General features: G+C 45.6%; 1 protein-coding gene across 2 annotated transcripts in view; it reads left to right on the top strand.

Moving 5' to 3' along the window:
* The window catches only part of CLIP2 (CAP-Gly domain containing linker protein 2), an 82,375-nt gene that overhangs the window by 34,065 nt on the left and 24,059 nt on the right, over positions 1–24,251 (top strand). For both annotated transcript variants that reach the window (XM_075032461.1, XM_075032460.1), the window contains 5 exons: positions 3,876–4,414; positions 16,701–16,825; positions 21,235–21,448; positions 22,422–22,619; positions 23,777–23,880. In XM_075032461.1, coding sequence (XP_074888562.1) covers positions 3,876–4,414; positions 16,701–16,825; positions 21,235–21,448; positions 22,422–22,619; positions 23,777–23,880 — 1,180 coding nt within the window. The remainder of the gene's footprint in view (positions 1–3,875; positions 4,415–16,700; positions 16,826–21,234; positions 21,449–22,421; positions 22,620–23,776; positions 23,881–24,251) is intronic.

Below are 24,251 nucleotides of genomic sequence, written 5' to 3'. Positions count from 1 at the left end.
CAGCTCTTTAGGTGCCTGTAGGCTGGAGAAAGCTCAGGAATCCTGGGCTTTTGGGTTGCTTTTGCCTATGCTGTAAGACCTGCTTGGAGAGCGGGTAACTCCAGATGTCAGAAGATCAGTGCCATCAGCTGATGTCTGTTCTGGGCTATCCTAAGGTACTCATGGGATTGAAGACAAGTTGCTCATCACTACCTTTTGTGTTCTGAAGGGCTGGTGACGAGATACCTACCTGGGAGGATTAGAACTTAGTCTGTTCAGACTACTCTGGATGTTGTCTGGCCATCTAGTTAATGGGACCATCAGACCTGAAGCCAAGAAGAATGAGTTTAGCTTGATCATAGTGACTCTTGGCTTCTCTGAAAACCTAGTGCACAAAAAGCCTGTTAGTTGCATGATAGGAAAATTGGTGGCTTAGTTATTATTTTATATATGGGTAAATGAAGGTCATGTAAAATACCAAGTTTCTACAACATGGCCATAATGAAGATGATGAACCTTCTGGCAGTTCCTCACTGAAATCCTATTTTTTTAATAACTAATCTCATGCTAAAGAATAATAATGCTTCTGACTATACTGCTCTGTTGGGAGCCTGTAATTAGATTGTTTCCCTGAGATGTTATAATTACTGGCGTTTGGCAGCCCTGCCTGTCAGACAGGCACCTAAAACAGACAGGGTGTATAAAGTCCCACTAAAATATTGGCTTTTTGGGGAGCGCAATGTTGCACCAAGAGTCCAATGAACCCCCCCGGCCCCCCGCCCCAGTCCAAGTAAGTTTTTGAAGGTGTTTGCTCTTGCAGTGAAATATGGTGAGTCTAGATGTGGTTTTAAATCCTGCTGCGTTGTTTGTTCAGCCTTGGGCAGCCTTCCTGCCTTTCTTTGCTAGAGCTTTGCTGCTGAAAGGTTTGCTTATCCCAGCCATGTTGCAGAGGTGTTTGTGAGAGCTAGTGTAACCTATATCTTGATCATTAACTAACAGCCATAATAAAGACTGCTAGTGTACTGAAACCCAGGCTCCAGTAGGACTAGAAAAACAGCTTTGATCTTTTGTGAATACAGATGCAGAGTCCCCCCCAAATTTCTGTGCTTATAGTTCCCATACAGTAGAGTTGCATTCGGCTGTTCTGCTTGGCACGTTGCATATGTGCGTCGCAAACATGTCAGAGGCACGAGAGCTGTGTGTTACGGCACTCTGCCGAGCATGAAACCAGGATGTAAGTTGTGTTTCTAATTTAATTTATTCTCATACCCATGAAAGGAGAGAGATACATATCTCAGATGTTGTTGGTGATAAACCCCTGTAGCCATCTCTGGTTATTAAACCGAGTAAGTATTTTTTTAAAATCTAACTTGCTGGTTCCTAATCTGGCTGCTTTACTATCTTGTGCTATTAAGCATTGAAATGAAAATGGTAGCCTTATTTTCTGCTTCTGGTTGTTTTTATGGTTCACATGGATGGAGCCCTGTTTCCTTCCTACCTCTTTTTATTTAAAGTCTTTCGTAAAGATCAAAAGCTCTAAGCATCCTTATATTGTTTGTTTTTCAGTTTTTAAGGTGAAACACGTTCTTGGATGTAATGCCATCCCTCTAATGGAGCTCATTTTGACATACTGTCTTTTACAAGATTAAGAGTAACACAAGCTTGAATGTCAGACATTTGCCAAAAAAAAAAAGTTAATGAAGAACATGTGAGATTGAGGAAACTTTCAGAGCAGGGTCCAAAGGCCAAGAGAAGGTTTCTTCCAGGGAGCTGGCTGAGCTCTTCCAGGAGCACTATAGTCTTGGTTGCCACTAACCTTTTCAGTTGGGAACAGTATTTATGCTACTGCTCTTCCTGTGCCAGTCATGGGAAGGGCCTCTTGAACATGCCCCATTTGGCTAATTTTCTCAAGAGTTGTTCCAGCTCCAGCCCACCAAGCCTAGTGAGCAGGTTGGAGGTGATTCTGTTTGTAAGAGGAGTTTGTACGATCATGCCTTAACTGCTGCTCAATCCTGGGTCAGATCAGCCAGAGGTACTGCTGACTTCCAGAAGCCACAAACTGGCAGAGTTTGCCATAGATTTGTCAAGAGTGTTGACTCTGGAGTCTAATGAGAACCAAAGTGTCAATATTAGTCCCCCTTAACACAGCTGGTTTAGCAGAAACTGTAAGTTATTTATGCTAGCGCTGAAGCACTGGTGCTCTTTTCTTTCCCCTGACATTAGACCTTTAGTAAAGCTTTGAAGTATCTTGGTTTGAGAGCTTTTATGTTTTTCAGGCTTTCTAGGAGCTGAGTCTGATCTGTCAGGCCCATTACTTCTGAAAGAGCTGTAGAAATGGTGCAGGCTGAGCCATAGTGATGGCTGAGGCTGAACAAGTTTCACGGTTCGTTTCAGATAAGCACTCAAGTTTGGTTTGTCTCTGCAGCTGCTTAAGCTTACTGTCAGCCTTCTCTGGTAGCAAATAAAAATTTCTTCCTGTGCTTTAGGCTTTTCTGGTTGGTGGCACCCAGCAATTTCAGCTTAAAGTTTGGCTGAAGAGTCCAGTTAGCTTTCATTGAGCACAGGATGTGTGGGACCAAGTCTCATGCGCACCCTCCCTACACCAGCTGTGGGGGAGAAGCACACTTGGGACCTTCGTGCTACCAAGAACTGAGGATGACTGAAGGTCCATGGTATATGAATTTCTGGATCTTATTTTGCAGCTTATTTCCTCAATCTCTTGTGTGGTTTCTTTTAGGGCTTTACTTAACCTTCCCCTTTAACCTTTGGAGAGTTTTAATGAAGTCCATGTGTCCTTGTCTTTCATTCCCCCGGGGCCTAGGCTGAAAGCCCAAAGTTTGTGATAGGAGAGTTTGACACTGGGGTCAGCAAGAGTGGGGTCACTGCTAACTTATTTGCTTGGGTTGTCTTTGTTCCCCTTCAGATGCCAGTCACGTATTTAAGGACCTCCTTGTGTGTTACAGAGAGTTTGGACAGTGAAGGGTGTGCTGGAGAGTGTGAGCAGGACAGTGAATTTCCAGTTTTCCTTCTCCCAGTGAAGTGAAGCATTGCTGGAGGTCTGGCTTTGGCTTGACAGGCTGATGCCAGAATAACGGCGTTCTTTATTGCAGGTTTTATTGAGTTCAGTGCACGGCGTTTGAGCCCTGGGAAGGCTGTGCATGCAGGGGTTTGTAGATGCTTCCTGTTTATAGATATGCTGTTTATATTGAATGTACCCCAGGTGTCTGCTCACTGCTGGGTTCTGCTCCAGCAAAGGGCATAGCAGCAGCTGGGAAAACTGAGTAATTTGCAAAGGCAGCTGCGTGGTCCCACAGGAGCTATTAGTGCCCTTGGTGGGACTCTCAATGCTTGGACTAACTGCCTGTATCCAAATACATGGAGTTCTCATGGTGTCAGGTACTAAAACATCAGTGCCTCACTCTTTCTTTTTCATTTTCTTTTCCTTTTTTTTTTTTTTAAAAAATTTTTGGATGAAAGGATGACTTTGGCATCTTTCTTCAAAGCAGCACTTTTGATCCTTAAGCACTTACCACCGCTCCTGTCCTTTTGAGCTTATTCACACTAGTGCTGCAACGCAGAGTACCTTTGGTGCTGTGACGGGACTGGGGGTAAGTGGGCATTGTAAAGGAGGATGAAGATATGGGGTTGGTTCTTTATGTTGTGTGTGAGACCTGCAGAAACTGAGCAGCAGATGGAGATTTCTGTGCAGATTGCTTTCCTGCTAAGGAAGATGTGTAAGTAACGGGGTTGCTCAGGTTTTAACCTTCACCTGGTATAAACCTGCAACCTAAGTTGTTGTCCCAGATGTTTCCTTTTTGTAAATGCCCTTCCCTGGTGTTTTGGCTGCCTTTTAGGATTTCTCCTCATACCAAAACCTCTTTTCCCTTGATTCACAGGCTCACCTTTACACAAGCAGGGTACCACCTCCACCGCCAGCGCCGAGAAGTCAGGTTCAAAGGTTGCCGAGGTGGGCGATGATTTCCTGGGAGACTTTGTGGTGGGCGAACGTGTCTGGGTAAATGGAGTGAAGCCAGGTGTGATCCAGTATCTTGGGGAGACGCAATTTGCTCCAGGCCAGTGGGCAGGGGTCGTTCTGGATGACCCGGTGGGTAAGAATGACGGCTCTGTCGGTGGAGTACGTTACTTTGAATGCCAGCCGCTGCAGGGGATTTTTACGCGACCCTCCAAGCTGACGCGGCAGCCGGTGGCCGAGGGCTCGGGGAGCGACGCCCCCTCCGTGGACTCCCTGACGGCTCAGAACTTGTCACTGCACTCGGGGACGGCCACGCCACCTCTCTCCACTCGTGTCATCCCCCTGCGGGAAAGCGTCCTGAACAGCGCCATGAAGACGGGCAACGAGTCTGGATCTAACCTCTCGGACAGTGGGTCTGTGAAAAAAGGGGAGAAGGACTTACGGCTTGGAGATCGTGTGCTGGTGAGTTGAATTGCGGGGTCCCCCGAGGAAGGCAAAGGACAAGGGTTTGTCCTCTCCCTAAGTATTCCTGGTCAGGCTCAGGACAAGACAAAAGGAGGACGGAGTTGGTGGTGAGGTGTGGGACAGAACATGGTCTTGGAAGGGGATGCCTGGACCATGCAGGCATTGAATTTCTGTATTTACTGTTATTTGGGACGCTGTGTCTTCTGGACATGTCTCTCTCTTTTTCACATTGATGCAAGAGAATATATTCCGGAGTGTTTCTTGTATTCGACAAATCCTGAGCAGTAGAATGAGGTCAGAGACCAACTCAAACATGAGAGGGAAATAGAAGAAAAAACACTGATTATTATTTTCTAATCCAGTCATACTCCCCATAATGGTGTGTATCGGGGCTTTTGAGGCATTTGCGAGAGTGTCTTGTTGCATGTAGTTGTACATACTCTGCAAGTATTTGCAAGAATCAATCCTAGCTGGTCACTCCCCTTTTGGTGCTTCAGTTTTTACATGTTGGATATGACACTAACTCCTTTCCTGTACAGAAAGGAACTTGCAATTATTTTTATAAAAGGGCAGGACTTTGGGAGAGATCACTGTACTGATGGGTGGTTTCTCCACATCTGAATTCTGTTGTTGTTTTCATTATCTAGAATAGAGTACCTGATGATTTTAAGCCAAAATGCCACAGTTGCACTAAGAATGGCTTACTGGAAGTTTGCCATCAAGCTTGTCGCCATTTGTGTCCTAGCAAAGGAGTAGTGCTTTCAGTGGAGGTTTAGAAGGAAAAAAAACATCAAAACATGGAAAAACTGAGTTTAGTTTTGCAGTTTGGTAAAATAGAGTTTAGTTTAGTGTATATGATACATACTGTGATATCAGATATTGGAAGAGCTAAGCGTTTGAGTACAGATTTTTTGTCACTGTATCCTCAGTAATATCCCTGGATCTAAAAGATAAAGGTGACTCTGACTAACAGCAGTGACAGGTTGCAGAGGGTTAGTCTTTGCGCATCCTGTGCAGACTGGCTCCCATTTAAAGTTAGCTATGTAGTGTTCCCTTTTGGGGGCACCTGGTTCCAATACCAATAGTGGTAGTAGGGAAGTGTAGACAGACTTGCCATCTCGTTAATAATAGGGGTTTGGTAGAACTTGGCTCCACAACTGATGTGAATCAGGAGGAGTGTGTGCCTGCAAGTGTCAGAGGCAGTCTCAAATGTCCTCTGTGGTCTTGGAGAGCAGGTTTTTCTGCTGGCGATAGCAGCAACCCTGGGCAGGCTGTGGCTCAAGCTGATGGAGTTCATTGCTTTGCTTTTTGCAGCCCCATGGGGACTGTGAGCGGCTGGGCCATGTTAGAGCAGCCCTAGGTGGCTGAAGAGCACCGAGCGGCTGTGACAGACCACACATGTCTTCTGAGTCAAAACTTCACGTGGCACAATCTTCTCTGAGGATTTCAGGATCTGTTGTGTCCAAATGTCAGGCATCTCTGGCATTACAAATACACTTTTGAAGCTAGCAATGCACTTGCACGCCAAAACACTGTTGGGTTGTCCAATAGTTTTCATTTTATTTAAATGAAATTTAAAACAATTTTAAGTTTGTTCATTTTCAGAGGAAAAAACCTGAAGATGGGTTCTGCTTGTGCCCACTGGATGTGACACTTAAATCTAGTGTGAACACGTGGGCTTGTAGACCCAGCTGTAGAGGTGAGACAGTTCTATATTCTCAGATTTTCCCCAAAATGTGCATTGCATTCTGTATCACAGCAGGAACTGACAGCTGCTCAAGGGTTTGCCGCTTGTCTGTCCGCTTCCTGACTTCACCAGAGTCTGCTTCTTTTCCCTCCCCCTTCCCTACTGTCAGCAAAGCTGCTGCTGTCCCTGCGAGTCCCAGGGGCAGGAGTGGGCAGGGAAAGGTGGCAGAGGCATTCTCTGTTTACGCATGCACTGATGCTTCATGTTGGTGTGTTAAAGCAGCCACACATGGGCAAAAATGAACCTGGGGGATCTGTCCTCCTTTGGTTGGTTTAGATTTTTTGCTCCCATTTTCTCCTTTACCTGTTACAGGGAGCGGGGAGAGTGCTGAGGTGAGAACTTCCTATTTTAGGAGCAGCAGTCATAGAAGGTAAACTGCAAAATATAAAATCTACAGTAAACTTGGCTCTGTTCTTTATGAACCAGCCAGGCAATGAAATAGTGTTCTCCATACTTCATTGTTTAACCCTTCTCTTCTCCTGACTGTAAGCTCACTGGGGCAGGGTCTGTCTGCTTAATACTCCACTTACCTCAGCAGAGCCCATGCAGATTGAGATTTCGGCATACCCATGCAATACGAACTGTTAGCATCTCTCCACTTGGCTTCTGTTGAGTTGTTTTTTTGGGTTTTGGGAGTGGTTTTGATTGGTTAGTTGTTTTTAATGAAGGTGCATCCTTAAAAGCCCTTCTTCCCTGCCTGCTAATTTATCCATTCCAGATGTTGTAAGATAAAATTTGTCCCATGATTTGTTAGTGTAATAATCAGCTCCAAAAGAGAGAATCTGGAATGAGCTCAGCATCTCACTGGCTCTAGCAGGAATGCTTAGCTTACAGAAACATCAGGAATTGTTTGCATGCAGTAGTAGAGGTCCAGGAAAAGAACAGATAATGACAAGAAGAAGAAATAATTTGTTGTTACAGTTCAGTAACATGTGCTTGGCTTGGCAGATGGCTTTTTTTAGTAATGGAGATGTCAGCTAATCATGTTTGGTGTTTGAATACATAAACAATAATTCTGGGTTAACCTGAGTTGCCTCAAATTCCCTGAGTAAATCTTTGCTCTTGTCCTCTATGGATTGGTACAGTTTTACTTGTCTTTATTACTCTTAGACCATGCTTTTCTGAAAGATTATCTTTTTAGTCAAGAATGACTTCTAGGCAGGTGGGATCCACCAAAGGCTTTTCAAGTGAGGGAGGACATGTGTCTTCTGTAATTGCTCAGTGGATGGAGCACAAGGTTGCAGGGGTTCCTTCCAGGTCTGTAAGACTGACCCCTGGACGATCTGCATTCTGGTCGTTTCCTGCTAGTGGTTTTCTTGAACTTCATTAAAGTCCACTATAGCTTGAAGACATTTTTGCTTTTCAATGACTTTGTTCTTAGACCCTTTCTGACTTTCTAGCAGTTGCAAAAAGTGACTTTTAGCTTTCCATTAGAAGCTTTGCATTAGAAGAATTAGATAATATTTGCCTTTGGCACTTTCTAACTCAGACTTTTTCCAAGAAGCAAAAATTGCATTAAAAAGATGAAAACCCCAACCTGATATTGTAGAACTCATCTCTTGAAGTCTGGCAAATGAATGTGGAGCAATTAACCTTTGCTTTAGTAAGAACGGAGCTTCCCAAAGTGTGCTAATTGCTGGAATGCTGCTGTTAATATGAGGCTGGCTTGTTGCCTTTCTCCAGGGAAAGAAGGGATGGAAACAGAGCAATGGAGCATTTGAGCATTTTCTGCTTGGGAGGAATCTCTGCTGTGTTTTTCACACAAGAAAATGTATTTTACATGCTTTGGGGGGAGGCTTTCTCAGGAGCTGAACTCATTCCACCCTAGATGTGCTTGCTTTCTTAGGAAGGATGGGAAGGAGGTGGCTGTTTTCTATATGTCAGTCTAAATAAAAAAAACTAAGAAAAAATAAAAAGTTCCTCTTAATAGAGGTATTCTACTCTTCAGCAATCCTTCTGTCTCCTAACTGGGATTGCACTCTTCAGTACTGAAATGTAATAAACAAGACTGTTTAAGGGCCAGGTTCTATCCCAGTGGCTGATTGACTCTATTGCTGTGGGGTGTTGCCCCAGATACCCTTTGGATGGATTCTAGGTTTGTGATTTTGCTAGAACTTCTGGGTGGCCAAAACAAGAATAGATGCCGGAATAGCAGAAGCAGCACGAGCAAGGAGATTCTGATGGAGCGGCACCTCAGCTAACGGACGGGCAGGACTGCCACGGCAGACTGGCTAAGCTGGTGGAAATAGATTCTGGGCTCCCCCCTGAGCATGTGATTTTAATCATTTTCTCCTCTGTATGCTGCAAAGTGTTTTTGCCTGCGGTGTGTTGCAACCTCTGGCTCCTGGCAAATGACAGAAAATTCTCATGAATAAACTACTCCTGTCCTTTTCTTTAGCATCCCCCCTGCCTGCCCCCCACCCCAACCCTGCTCTGCCAGCCTGAAGCTGCAGGAAGCCTTTAACCACTAGAGTGAAAAATAATTTCCAGTAGAAGCTTCCCTGCAAGAATTGCAGCCTAAGCCCTTCTCCTTGGGCAGAGACAACTACTTGCTCTGCTGCTGCCAGCTTGCTTTGAGCTATTTCAGTGCCTGAGACTGAAGCCTTGCTGCTGTGAAGACACGTGAGGTGTTACGAAGGAAGGATTTGTGCTCTTTATTTTTCTGGTTAACTGTCAGACCTCTCCCAGCTTGCTGGTGTCTTAGAGGTGCGGCAGTGCTCCTGTACGGGCTTTACAGACAATCACAAGACTTATTTCCTTATTGCAAACCAGGCAGTAAAAAAAAAAGCAGGATTCTATTCTGTAGTTCTACCAAGGCAGTATTTTCAGGGAAGATGTTTTTAGTATTTAAGTTTTTAGCCTGCTTTCAGCTCGGTCCATAAGGAGACAAGCAATTGCTGTGTCATGACTGGAGAGCATAGCAGTACAGCAGAGCCCAAGACCTTGTACGGGGGCGTGGGAACGATGGATCTCCATCCCTGTGGAGGTTTTGTGATGGGCAGTGGGAAGTGCAGTCTTCCAGTTGTTTGCAGAATTCAAGAGACAGGAAAACATCTAGGTCTCCTAGTCCAAGCTCTTTTCTCACCATGTAAGATTTTTGCCCTTGTGTGGTGTGGAGTACAGCGTGACTGCTGTTGTCACAGGAGCAAGCGTTCCCTGTCACTGCAATGAAACTAAGAGGAAATAGATAGCCCAAAGCAACCGCCCTGCCCTGCTGCCACATGGACCCTTTCAGGCTTTTTGTGCATGCACACACACTCCTAACCATTCATTTAGGCTGATGCATTGGCCAGTGCTTGTCTTCTGTTTGCAATATCTGTCATTAAACAGGAGTTGTAAGTGGCCTGTGGTGGAGCAAACTGTATTATTAACGTGGGTGGACTTTGTGTCGGAGACAGCCTCAGGAGGGGATGCTGTAATTCTAGGCTTACCTCTTACACCACATCCCTAGGACATTATTTTCTCACTGGTGCCTGAAAGATAAATGTGCACAAATGTCTTGCATCAGCAGTGCTGTCAGACTCATCCCTGTGCATTGCTGACTTGTGCTGTGGGGCTGGGAAGGTACAAAGATAAGTGGTTGGATTAAAAGAAAATATAAAAATTCTTGTAACTTCACATAGGGAGGACTAACCTGTAATTCCTGGCTGCCTATTTCTCCCCTTACCCTAAAAGCCAGGTCTGGCATTCACAGATGACATAGTGAGTATCTGGTCGGATGCCACCTGGAGTAAGTTGTATTTACTGACAAACCTGACCACAAGCCAGATCTCCACCTTACCATCAGCTTGCTGAACGCTGTCCCTGGCTGTCAGCTGGGACACAGCCCCGGTAAGTGATGGCATGTATTTCCCATAGGTATGTACGTTTACCCCCTTGTACTTACAGATCATTATTTCATGTGATCTGTAATGGCTGGACCCACACCCACATGCTGCTGCAAAAAACACCCTCTGTAAATCAAGTCTTGTGCAATGATCTTCTGCCATCAGTGCTTGGAAGAGCTAAATTATGTGTCATGGGAAAACACAGCTTCTACCTCTCGCAGCTTGGCTGGAAATAGGCTCCTTGTCTGGGTGGATGAGTGTAGGGGGCAAAAGAACCCTTTTTTCCCCAAGGGAAAGGATGGGTGCTTCAGTTTATGCACTGGATACAGCCTGCAGCTACAGCTCAAACTGGAGCAAGCAGCACTTGTCCAATAAAGGTGAGCTCCAAATTCTTGTCAGTATCATCCAATAACAGTGTAGACTAAGCTTATGTGCTGCACATTAAAAGTAGTTGAAGGTCCTCAGAGTAAAGAAAGTGTCCTGTGTCTGCCCTTTCCCCACTGTGCCCTTCCTTTCTCTTCCCACAGGCGAGCAGTAGGAGAGTTTCACAGCTCTGCCAGGAACCAGCATGAGACACGGGACCCTGCAGAGGAGGCATGGCAGTGTGCTGTACTTGGGCATTTACTGTTCCCACCTTGACCCTCTGGTCAGCAGCACTGTCTTGTGGAAATGCTTTGGAAAGCAGCTGAGAAAATAAATTTAGATGGGTAAATCAGAATTTTAAGCAGAGAGCACAGCATCATCTCTGTGGCTTCTGCCTGGGGATATGCCGAAGCAGGTGTCTACAGCCATTACTGACCCCTGAACCATGCATGACATGGGGGGGAACAGTCCCTGTTGGCCCGAATGACACAATTTTAGTTTTCTTTTCTCTCTGAGCAGTTGTGGTGGGTTGACCCTGGCTGGATGCCAGGTGCCCACCTGTCCTGGTTTTGGCTGGGATAGGGTTAATTTTCTAGCAGCTGGTATAGTGTTATGTTTTGGATTTAGTGTGAGAAGAATGTTGATAACACACTGATGTTTCCAATTGTTGCTAAGTAGTGTTTAGACTAAGTCAAAGATTTTTCAGCTTCTCATGTCCAGTCAGAAAGAAGGCTGGAGGGGCACAAGAGGTTGGGAGGGGACACAGCCAGGACAGCTGACCCAAACTGGCCAAAGGGATATTCCATACCATGGGACATCATGCCCAGTATATATATAAACTGGGGGCAGTTGGCCAGGGGGGTGGGTTGCCACTTGCTGACCAATGCTCAGTTAGTTCTCGAGTGGTGAGCAATTGCATTGTGCATCACTTGCTTTGTATATTCCAATCCTTTTATTATTATTATTGTTATCACTCTATTATTATTATTATTATTATCATTATTATATTTTCTTCCTTTCTGTCCTGCTACATTGTCCTTATCTCAACCCATGAGTCTTACTTTTTTTTGATTCTCTTCCCCATCCCCCTGGGTGGGGGGGAGTGAGCAAGCAGCGGCGTGGTGCTTAGTTGCTGACTGGGGTTAAACCATGACACCACACAGCCACTCTGTCACTCCCCTCCTCAGCTGGACAGGGGAGAGAAAGTATAAAAAAAGGCTCGTGGGTCGAGATAAGGACAGGGAGAGATCATTCACCAGTTACCACCACAGGCAAAACAGACTTGCCCTAGGGAGATTAATTTATTACCAATCAGATCCGAGTAGGATAATGAGAAATAAAACCAAATCTTAAAACACCTTCCTGCCACCCCTCCCTCCTTCCCGGGCTCAACTCCACTCCTGATTTTCTCTCCCTTCACCTCCCCAGCAGCACAGGGGCACGGGGAATGGGGTTGTGGTCAGTTCATCACACGTTGTCTCTGCCACTCCTTCCTCTGCAGGGGCAGGACTCCTTACTCTTCCCCTGATCCAGCCTGGGGTCCTTCCCATGGGAGACAGTCCTCCATGAACTTCTCCGATGTGGGTCCTTCCCACGGGCTGCAGTCCTTCACTAACTGCTCCAGTGTGGGTCCCTTCCATGGGCTGCAGTCCTTCAGGCACAGACTGCTCCAGTGTGGGTCCCCAGTGGGGTCACAACTCCTGCCAGCAAACCTGCTCCAACATGGGCTCCTCTCTCCATGGGGCCACAGGTCCTGCCAGGAGCCTGCTCCAGCACAGGCTTCCCACGGGGTCACAGCCTCCTTCAGGAACCCACCTGCTCCGGCGTGGGGTCCTCCCCGGGCTGCAGGTGGAGATCTGCTCCACCGTGGACCTCCCTGGGCTGCAGGCGGACAGCCTGCCTCACCAGGGTCTTCCCCATGGGCTGCAGGGGAATCTCTGCTCTGGCGCCTGGAGCACCTCCTCCCCCTCCTTCTTCACTGACCTGGGGGTCTGCAGGGCTGGTGCTCTCACATGTTCTCACTCCTCTCTCCAGCTGCAATTATGGAGGTTTTTTCCCCCTTCTTAAATCTGTTACCCCAGAGGTGCTACCACCATCGCTGATGGGCTCAGCCTTGGGCAACGGTGGGTCTGCCTTGGAGCCGGCTGGTGTTGGCTCTGTTGGACATAGGGGAAGCTTCTGGCAGCTTCTCACAGAAGCCTGCGATCCCCCTGCTACCAAAACCTTGCCATGCGAACCCAATACAGCAGTATTGGAGTGTATTGCAAGCAATGTGTTGCCCACAGGCCCTGGGTTGTGGATGGCTGTTAAGAGGTTCCTGCTGAGAGCAAGAAACTGCTGTGGGGCGAGCAGGGAGGATATAAGGGGAAAAGAGCAAATGCAGGCTGGAAGGGAGTCTGGCTTGCAGCAGCCAGATTGAGATATGGCCTGGTGCTAATTTGGTAAATTGTTTAAATGATATATTAGAAGCTCTGATGAAGACAGTGTCTGGAAGGATTAGCATCATTGTCTTTTCAGCCCTGGGATACTGGTCTGGATCCAATTTTGTCATTTTGATGAGAAAACCATAGTAAAACATGATGTCAGTGATACTACAGTTAGCAGGGAAGGTGTGTGGATGTCCTTCTGTGAGTGCATGTTGCTTTTCTGACTCACCAGTTAGGACACAGACCTGTTAAATATTCCCGACATCATTTTGCTGTGAAGGTCAAGCCCAAGACTGTCTCTCGAGACTATTGGAGATCTTTTGTTGAGAAAAGGCCAGGTCAGGAAGGTGGTCTTTAGTCAAAGGCATGAAAAAGGCATCAGAGCTGAGGCAGAGAACTTTAGTCTGGAGCTGAACTTCCCAAGAGATCAGATGTGTGGCTCTGAGGCTGCTTGAGTCCAGCTGGAGAGGGTGGCCCACCGGGAGCTTGTTTAAAGTTAATCGTAAGTGGTTTTACCTGAAGCAGAGAAACTTGGAATGTTGATGCTGGTCAAAATACACTCCGAAACAAAAAATCCTATATTGCTATGCCAATATTGTTTCTGGTTTTTGGAGCTTCAGGAAAGCTATTTTTAGCTGCTGTTTGTTTTTTTGTTTGTTTTTTTTTTTTTTTTCCCCAAAACCAACTATAACTAAAACCAATAACACTTTACATTTGGTAAAGTCCTATTTTCTTGGACATGAATAATCTCACTAATAGCTTTAGTAAGGTAACTATTAAAGGCTTCTCAGAAAAGCCGTGGGAGTTTTGCTCATTTTTGAATGAAACTTGTCAAATATAAAAGCCATGGCATGTCTGAACTGCTGGGGTGTAGCTGAGCCTGCTGGCAGCCTTGTGAACTCTGTGCTCTCTCGTGCTTTAGCAAAGAGGTGCGTTGCCCTGTCCAGTTTGTCTTTGCTTAACTCTGGACACTTGGCAAGTTGAAGGTGCGACTGTGGCTCTGATTAATGTGCCAGGCTGAGAGGCGCAGACAAGATTTCTATAGAGAAACTCATGACTCAGGGTGGCACTGATGCTAATGGCAGGCTGAGATGTTCATGCGATGGAAATTGTCTGGTCTCTAGCGTGATGATGGCAGTCATGTTAGTGCAGTAGGAGCCATCCATGCTAGGCTGTCTTTCATGCCAGGGTTGTGAAGCATGGTATCAAAGGTAGGCATGAGCAGAAAGGGCAGCTATGAGCTACCATGAATTCTGCTGTGCAATTGCTACCTTCCCTGACTTTCAGAAGCTGCCTTTTATTCTCTTTCCAAGGTGATACCTTTCATTTATTGAAGGGTCTGATAGAAACAAACACTTCCAATTTGATGAGGCTGTTCCGTGCGCTGATACGACCTGCTAACTGGCTTTTTCCAAACCACATTATTTATTTTTGCAGTATTAGCAGATTATCAGGGCTGAATACATCTGCATGTATGAGTTGGATGAATTTTCTAGGCACTACATACATAAGAGTTTCCATGTGCCTGCCAAAAGATGGGAAGTTCAAAAAGTGGGTTGAGTGCTGGCATGTGAGTGTGACAGCCTGATACTGGCTTCTGACTGTATTGCCAGCCCTGCTGGGATGTGGGGAGCACAGAAGACAGACGTGTCCATTCTGGCTTGGGGAAGAAGATAATGCTGTATGGTGAGGGTGTATTTTGTAGAAAAGGTGGCAGAATAGTTAATGCTTGAAAGAGAAAATAAAATACATCACTTTGGAAGTAGAGAATCACTTTTGAGGGGAGCGTTAGACCTGATCCGCGCTTTCTGTCTTCATCAATATATGGCTTTCAGGCAGGAATGTGATCTGCTCTCTTACTGTGCAGTTTTGGTATTGGCATAATTAGATAATGTATGTACTAAGTCAATAGGGCTAGTTATTTTCTCTCCTGTTTGGAAGAAGCTTTCTCAAAATAAGTAATATATATGGAGAAGTAATTGAGTGGTCCTATTGTTCGTGTGGACGGAGGAGTGTAGCCTGCTAGTAGATGCCCTGGAATAGCGTGGTAAGAGTCACGCTGATGGAGGGAGCTCATCAGGTTTTTAAGGTGTTTACATAAGGGTCTGTGGGGTCAGGATCATGTGGCTTGGTGAAGGAAATGTGGCTCAATATCTGTAATTAAAACTCAATAAAAATAAAATTGGGGAGCTTACCAGCAATGGTAAGTTCCTATAAATGACACTAAGATGAATTACACCTATATTGAGTTCAACTTGCAGCTAAAGAAATGTATTAGAATGGCATTAAATCATTGCATTAATATTAAGAGGCTCAATCTGTATAAACTCAAATAAATCAAAAAGGGGGCTGCTGTTTGACTGTGAGTGATAGGTAAAGAATTTTTCTGCAGCTGTTCAAATCTGTAACTTGCCAAGTACCTAAGACTGAAATTGAATCATCTTTTTACTTCTGGATGCAGTGTACAGAAGGCTTTCTTGTGATACTTTTCCTGCTGGCAAATATTTTCTTCCTTCCTATAGCAAAGAGAACAACATCAACAAAGGTTTTTCCATAAGCAGCACTTTGAATTCCTAGTGAGAGAAATTACAGAAGACTAACTCAAGCTGCGTGCTGCAGCGCAGCTTCCCAGGATTTGAGGTAGGACCCAGACTTCAGAGCTGTATTCTCCAGTCCATTCAGGTGCAGTTATTTTTAGGCTGGGAGAACTTTCTCCTTTGCATAAGCAATTTTCAGAATTTTTAGGGATTCAGAATTGGTAAATCTGTAACATCCCTACCCTGGAATACAGAATCTGGAGATTTCTGTATTTTACTATCACTGTTTCCTGTAGGAGAATATTACTCTGTTGATACTTGTTTATGTACAATTTAATATTAAGCAAATTAATAACCACCAGTCATTCAAGATAAAGCTGCAAATTTAATTTTAAACATTTTTAAGCTTTCTTCCTTGAACCTAGGCTTTAGCAGAGATAGGCTAAAAAAGGTTTAAATCATATGCTGATTCCTTGAAGTACAAATCTTTTAGAAGAACCCTCCCACTTTTTTGTCTGTCTTTTCTCAGCACAAGTATCTCAGCAAACCTGTAGGGGCTTCCAGTGCAAAGGCAGAGGCAGCTGCTGCTCAGTGTTCTCATAGCAGTGATCAAAACACAGCTTCATACATTCCTGACTTATGTTCTCCTAGAGTCTACTCAGCACACTGAAAGCTTTAAGTGTATACATGGGAGCAAATGGTGTGATTTATTCTTATTTCTCTGTGGAGGGAAAAAATCTGTGCTAGTGGAAGCCTAGCAGTAAGATGAGACCCTTTCCCATGCAGCATGCTAGTGCTGTGAATTGATGTAGGATGTGTAGATAAAAGTGGAGGGTTTTTTCCTGTACAAAACACCTCTATTTTGAGAGGTTTGCTGGGAGGGCTATGTCCAAGCAAACCCTGCGTGGGGACAAGCTGAAGAGTGATGAGTGCCTTCCTGGCTCAGCTTGTCCCTTTGATGTCCTGTCCCAGTATTGCTGAGAACTGCCAGCTGAAACTGCACAGTACTAAAACCCTGTTAGTGCAGATCTTGATTCTTTATGGAAGGTAGGTATAAGTGTGCTTAGAGGGCTTGAACTCCTTCATGGCCTCACAAGTAACCTTGTACAATTAGTCAACACCTTGAAATATGTTTTCGTTATATTTGTTCTGACATTTTCCAGGCAGCCAGGTCCAAAAGTCAACTCACTTGTAGTTATTGGAGAGACACCTTTAGAGCTAGGAGAACTTGGTACGAAAACTATCTGTTCTGGTTTCATTAGATCTGAAACAGAAAATACTCATATCTTCCCCCCGCCTGCCCCCATAACTGTTCCAGCTTCAGTCCTCTGGTTGCAGCGCCAGTGCTGCTGTCTCTAACCCTCAGCATCTTGTCTCCAACAGGTTGGTGGGACAAAGACAGGAGTTGTGCGCTACGTGGGAGAGACGGATTTTGCCAAAGGAGAGTGGTGTGGTGTGGAGCTGGATGAACCCCTGGGGAAGAACGATGGGGCGGTCGCTGGTACAAGGTACTGTGTGTTCTCAAACCCAGCCCTGGGGCATGTAGGGTCCTACACACCTCCTAAGGTGGCTGGGGGCCAAATGCCATTTGGACCTGGGACGAAGAGTTAGGGCTGTGTTTGTTTGGACATTGTGGGTTGGGAGGAAGAGTCCAGTTTTGAGCCTTTTAGGCTTTGGGATAGCTTTGTAGGGAGATCAATAGAAACCTCATCACTGGAGCATTTTAAAGCAGGATCAGATAACATCTGTGAAGAAGTAACCTGAGGGGCTTCAAGAAACAAGAGAGAGTAGGGAGAGAAGATAACTTATAGCGGGATTTAGTTTTTGCAAGAAATTGATTCTGTGATTTTATTAGCTCTGCTTTCTACTGCACGTTCCCTTCATAAACTTTCTTCTTGTGCTATATCTATAATTCACCCTGTCAGAACTATAGAAGATAAAGATTTGACTCAATTTTTTCGTCAGCTTAATGTTATTTGTTCTGTTCTTTCTGGGGACAAATTTCCAGAGATCTGAAAGAACAATTGGTGGTCGTTGTCTGTCCTTGTACTAATTCTGTAGTGTGACAGTTGTCTGCTGATTGATCTTACTACCTCTGACTCTGTAGTCACCTCCGCTATTTTTTTTTTCCTTTCAAAAAAAGCCCTCATTAGTATCTATAAAACTAGGCAGGGACGTCTTGCAGGCAAGCTGTTTCTGTTCATGTGGAAGTTAGGTAAAGGAAGGACCCCCAGCCTCAGATCTTGAGCTTGGGGATGTTCAAATTTGAGTTATACAGCAGCACTTTGACCCTGCTTCAAATACAGGTGGAACTGACTCCTTGTCCTTCACAAGTTCTTTTAGTGGGAAATACTGTTGATTTCTTGGAGGTTCTTAAAGGGAATCTTGTGTCAGAGGTGAGATTTAACTTTGAAACTGAGGAGTTGAGAGATCCTCCCTTGTTAGATCTCAGGTTCTGTAATAAAGGTTTCTTTTGTTGGGTCAGCCTAATTTTGTCTAGCAGCCATGTGCTTTCATTTAAAATGAGAGAAATGCTGCCTTGTTCGATGTCAGGACAAGAAAGCAGTAAGTGATTGGCAGCAGGTAGCTGTGTTCCAGCCTATTCTCAAAAGAAAGGAACTGGGATGGTAGAGAATAAGTCACAGAGTGAATCCAAGTCTCTGCTTTCTTTATCATACACCACAAATTATCTCTAAGCTTTATCTTCAGGATGCTCAGAAATTATTTGTTGTCTCTGTGCACGTGGAAGGTGTGGAAGGCAGATGTGAGTGTAAGGGTACCATCTCTGTCTCTCCTCCTCACAACTGTGTTGCTGTGTTTTGAAAATGCAACTTTTGAAAGTCATCTATCTTCTGAAACTGCTACATCTTAGCTGAGGTTGTTACAGTATGTGCCCTGTCTGCAAGGCTTCTCCTTTGTTTCCCACTTTATCAAAAGCAGGAACAAATGAGCTCCACAGCAGGGATCGGGGAGCAAGAGTGAATTAAGAGGTTTGGATTAAACAGGGGAGATTGAGGGAAGTCTGTAAGGCATCCCTGCCTCTTGCGTCCAGGCTGATTTTGCAGATCTTCTAGCAATAATGGATACTAGCCTATACAGCGGTGGTACACGTGGACTCTCCAGCTGAAGGGCGCTCTGTCCACCAAGGATCTGGCTGCAGGTTTGCAGCATTGTGCCTGTTTGTCCTTTGAGTCTTCATCCAACCTTCTGATTTTCTTATAGCATGTGCCGATTTCAACAGCAGTTTTGGAGGAGAAGCCAACATAGTAAAAATTACTCCCTTGGTGCATGGAGGCACCCCTCAGACAGTCTTCCCCATGTTTGCCATGGCCACATGGGATTCCTGATACTGCCCTGAGCTTGTCCTGGCAGAATCGGTCCTGTCCAGGACTCTGGAGTCTCTCTGCTTTGGTAGTTATTGCCATCTAGTGAGCATCCGTGGCCTGGCTGCCCAAGACCAGCACTTGCTGCCGCAGTAGCACTCTGCCACAAAAGGAGAGTTGAGTCCAAAGAGCTGACTCTGAGACAGTGGAGGCTGGTGGAAGTAGGAGAGGCAACATGTGGGCAAACAAGCGAGCAAAGGACATTGTCACCATCTTTGCTGCCATGGGCAACTCCAGTTGAGTCGGTGGTGAGTTGGCTGAAATTTGGGGAGGGTCACTCAGATTTTCCTGCAGGTTCAGGAAGGGGCTCCAGGTCTGGATGTGCATCAGGGGAGGGTTGAAAGGCCAGGGTTTCCCGAGCAGCTTTTGGCTCTCCAGTGGAGGCTGCCTGCAGGTTGTTGTTCAGTAGCAGTGCCCGAGAGGATAGGATATCACTGTGGTGAGCCCCACTCCGTACATCAGATGGGTGCTGCTGAGACACTGAGGTTTGCTGCATCTGCTTTCCTGTCTGCACAGGAGGCTCGAGAAGTGCTGGTGTGGTTTTTTTGGTTTCTTATCCACAAAGCCAAGCAAGTTCTACGTACTTGTCTCTAGTATATTAACCTTTACCTGCTTATTTTACTGTTCTTCCTTCTCTGCCTCTATGCCCACTAAACTGCTCATACTTTTGCTTTTGCATAGTCTGAAACATGTCAGCCTTGGACACTGAAGTGTGTTTTTTATGTATTTCAAAATTTCCTGTGCTGTTTCCCACCTGCAGTTTGCATTGCCATCACAACACCATTTTTCTTCCCTGTTTCTTTTCTGTAATGTGAGTATAGAGCTCCTTAGCACTCAGTGAGAGCAGCTCTTGGATTGTAAGCAGATTTTTTTTTTTTCTGCCAAGTGTTCTGGACCCAGTTGCTGCTTCTGAACTATAAAAGTTAATTGCAACCACTTCCAGTCTGGACTAAAAGAAAATGAGCAGACATAGTGATGCAAGTTTGGACTTGCTAAGAGCTGTCAGGGGGCTTTGGAGTGACTTAGCCTTTGGCATTGTTGCAGAGCCACAAGTACCAGTCTATGCTTAGACCAGTGGAAGGGGTTGTGCCATGCTGTTGGTCCGCCTGTGCCTATGGCAGTTTGAGAATATGATGCTGAGCAGGGCTTTGGCGGGTTTGCAAGAGGTCAGACTGATTTTCTTCCTTGAGTGCCTGATCTGCAGCAAGGTCAGCCTGCGGTATGGCTGGTTTTCCAAACCCAAGGGCCTGTGTTGGCAGCAAGCAGAGGGGTCTAAGTAATTTTGGCTTGTAGAGGGTTTATTTTTTAAAGATTGTTACAGAAAAAAATTAGGCTTGAGCAGATGTTTGAAAATGAATCACTTTTCAGCTGGCTGGAGATCAGGCTGTTCTCTGGCCTCCCAAGTACACAGAGGTCTGCCTGTGACACAGCTGTGTGGCTGCCAGCACGTAAAAATAAAAGGAAATTGGGGAAGCAGCTGCTCACATCTGGAGAGAGGGGACTTGTGCTAGCAAAGTTGCATTTCTGTTATTTATTCATTAGGACCTGCTTTTTATGTTAACATAGGACAGACTATTGTATGGCCCAGTAGTTAGTCCTAGCCTTGCTACAAAGCCTGTGAGAAAGAACTCTTAAAGGAGACAGTTTTCTGTGTTGGTTACTCCCTTGAAACAAGGGGATGCAATGCCTGGAGGTGATTTGGTTTTACTTGCTGCAGTGCAGCTGGCCAGCAACAGATAAACCCTGGCTTGAGCTGGTCAGCCCAAGTTCTGAAGGGGTTTCCAATGTTTGACACTGTGGGTTTTGGCTCATTTGTATTCTGAAAGAGGGCTCCAGAGAGACATAATCATCGGCCTCACTGCAATTGTGGAAGAGAGCTTGCACTGTAATTATCTGATCCTCCCTTTTTTATGCTTGTTTCTAAGTTTGTTTGCATGGGAACCCGGTTCTCTTTCTCTGCCACCCAGAGGAAATGGCACACACTGGAGTTTGCTCTAATGGTATTTTTAGCATCAAAGTTAGAAGCTGCCATTTCCCCTTTTGTTTGGGGAGGAAAGATTTTTACCCTATAGAACACTTATACAGAGCTGTGTGATTCAGATCTTTTTATTTGACATGCTTTACTACGTGACTTTCTTGCAAAGCAGGGTAGAGAACACATGCAGGTTTTGGGAAGTTTGGTTTATAAGGAAGGAGTGCATGTGCTTTCTCTGTGTTTATGAACTGGGATCTTTGTGCTATCCAGGCTACCAGATGGGTCTTTCCTGGCTTCTCATCGAAGTGCAATAGTGTGGCAATTATCTTGGGTTTCCCTGTGTAAGCACTGCAAGTGAAAACATGAAGATTGCTACTACTCTAAGTGGCAGGAAAGGAGAATAATCCAACTGCTTGCATACAGGAAACAACATCACAGCAAAGCACCAAGAGATGAGCTGAGGGCCAGGGTTGCGTATTGCTTAGCAGTGCCATTCGGAGAGGCTTGGGTGAGATGGATGCTCTACTGCTTCTGACTTGGTGCATCTCCTGTATTACAGGTATTTTCAGTGTCCTCCCAAATTTGGCCTCTTTGCTCCCATCCACAAGGTGATCCGGATTGGGTTCCCATCAACCAGCCCTGCCAAGGCAAAGAAGAGCAAACGAATGGCCATGGGAGTGTCTGCCTTAACCCACAGCCCCAGCAGCTCCTCCATCAGCTCCGTCAGCTCGGTGGCATCGTCTGTTGGGGGCAGGCCGAGCCGCAGTGGGCTGGTAAGTGGCTCTTTCTACAGACCGTGCAGCCTTGACCTACTACTTCTGTGACCCAGCTCTACAAAGTGGGAGGGTTGGGGTTTTGTTTCAGCAGATGCACTGGGGCAGCTGCTCCTTCACCATCAGTGAGATGAGGGGAGTGGAGTGTGGGATGCTGTTAACCAGCTTACAAATAGGATTCCCTCCGTGCACACGAGAGTCATAACAGACACGGAGCAATTGTGACCATTAAAGAGCCTGAACTGCTACTTGCAATGGGACGAATCTCAGCTCCACTGTCAAGAGCAGGTTTTATATGGGATCCCTGCAGAAAAATGCCATTGCTTCTTGTCCCGTGTGGTCATGTAGCAGTGCGCTGCTGTATTGAACAGCTATGCAAAAGCTTCTACAATGACTGCGTTCTGCTGTGGAGGGGTGACACTGTCCTGGATTACATGCCTTATGCTTTGGCAGGTACTCAAGAAGGCAGACACCAGAGCAGGCAGCAATATTGTTAAAACCTCTGACTCTGCTGTAGTGTGTGTTGCATCTTGGCTGGGGATGAGGGTGCAGTATCCGTTACTGGGAGTGGATCCAAGTAACCCATACCAGTCTTCAGTTGAGATCAGTCCTCCCAGCTGAGTTCACTGTTTGGGACTGCACCAGTGCAGGTCATCAATATAATACATTTAAGGCAGTAGATGATACAACACATGATAATCTTTCCTGACCCAGTTCCCACCCTGTGTCCTGTCCTTTGGGAAATGGTCCTTTCATTGCAGTGTAGAAGAGCTATTGAGCTTGTGAGCAGTGTTCAGATGTCTTGCAGACTTGTTAACTCCACGGTAGGGTCCAGAACTGGAACTGCAGCTCTGTACAGCCTAATAAATGATCAGTAGGTGAGCTGCATTCCAGATTTAACAGGGGACTTCAAGCTATTCTAGACTGAGAAGGACATAGCTTTACCCCTGTCTCTTTTTAACTCTTCTTCCAGCTGACAGAGACCTCTTCTCGATATGCCCGAAAAATCTCTGGCACCACAGCTCTCCAGGAGGCACTGAAGGAGAAGCAGCAGCACATCGAACAGCTACTGGCAGAGCGTGACCTGGAGCGGGCTGAGGTTGCCAAAGCCACCAGCCACATCTGTGAGGTGGAGAAAGAAATTGCCATCATGAAGGCCCAGCATGAGCAGGTAGGAGGTGATGTGGCTTTATCACCAGCACTCAAATATCTGGCATCCTCTGAAAGTTTCAGATCGTAACATTACCCCTCTGTAGCTTCCTGATGTGAAACCTGGGCTCTGAATTTCTGCCTTTTATGTGGATACAGCTTCCTGCATGGTGGGTTAAGCTGAGGCTCTTTCTCCAATCCTGCCAGTGTCACATGTGCTCTCTCTGCCCCAAGCCAGGAGCAGAAAAAGGGCTGTGCCAGAAAAAAAGACAGTAGATAGTTTGTGTCTGGGGGATCAATACATTTGAATGCTGAAATGCGAGTGGAGGGCAAACTTGTTCCCCTTAGTCACCCAGTCTGGCTTTGGCTGAGACTGCATTGCAGTGGTTTTTTGATGCTATCGGCCGCTGCTGAGAACATCAGCTCAGTTCGTATGTCACTGCTTTCCTGCCAGAGGATGTTTTTATCCCATTGAGTCAAGAGATCTGTAAGGAAAATGGGGTGGTCATAGTAGCTTTTTTTTTTTTGCACAAGCATTTGTACAAATGATATTTTATGCACTTGAATGCTTAAAGAGAGGAGTTGTGTTTGTGCTATTCGTCAATGTGTGGCTCTTCATGACTGCTGTTGTCCTAAATTCTTTGCTTATGTTGATAAACCCCAGTCAGCTACTAGGGAGCAGGATTGGCACTGCATACCTTTGTGTGGTGGGCCACACCTGCCTGTCAGAAATGCAGGAGAAATTGGCAAATCAATTGGAAGCTGCCCTCTTCCTTGTGTATAGTATTTTCCAGTCATTACCAGTAACGAATGAATTAACACAAGTCTGAACTGTCTCATGCTTCTTGACCAGGGCTGAATTGCACCTGGTAACCTCAGACCAGATTTTCAAAACTGTTCAGGCTTCAAGTTCTTAACTCTTAATCAGAGCTGGGTTCTCCAAAGGGTTCAAGTCAGAGAGGCAGTGAAGCATGGATCAAATTTACAGCTGCTGGAGATTGAGCAATTTTTTTCTTTTTGATGCCTAGATACTGGGGTCTTTAGAAAATCTACCTTCTCACCATAGCATCCTCTGAAACAGATCATCAAAGACTTCCGTTCCCTTGTTTTGATCCTTTTTTAAACTCTGTACTTCAAACATTGTTAACTTTTGTGGCTCGGGCTCTTTTTTTGCTGCAGTACGTCACGGAGGCAGAAGGAAACCTCCAGCGAGCACGAGCTCTGGTAGATGGGATGCAGAAGGAGAAGATTGAGCTGTTGAACCAGCTGGAAGAGGAGAAGAGGTAAAGCAGGAGTGGTTGGGTGTAGAGGAGGTGAAGTCATGGGGGAGATGAGGATCTTAACAAAGAACATTGTTCATTGGACCTAAGGTGAAGAACGTGACCGGGAAAGTAATCTTTGGATGTCTTCCAGTACCTCAAATATGCTGTATTTCACTCTCCTGGCCACAGTGGTGTGCCTGCATGTAGGGAAGGGGTGTGCTGCTTCAGGTAGTGGGAAGTTTAGAACAATTTTGCTGCAGTTGCACATCTGATGTGACTCTTGTCTAGGGTTGGGCGTCCAGCACTGTGACTGCCCCCGTTTGCTGACAAACTGCTGCTAATCACAACTGAACAGTGAAGTATTTCCAATTAGTCTTGTACGTTCCTATGTC

The sequence above is a fragment of the Buteo buteo genome, chromosome 7 (genome assembly GCF_964188355.1).
Source record: "Buteo buteo chromosome 7, bButBut1.hap1.1, whole genome shotgun sequence".
In the NCBI taxonomy this organism is placed as follows: Eukaryota; Metazoa; Chordata; class Aves; order Accipitriformes; family Accipitridae; genus Buteo; species Buteo buteo.
Note: the sequence above shows the minus strand (reverse complement) of the source record. Positions and strands in the feature narration are given on the sequence as shown.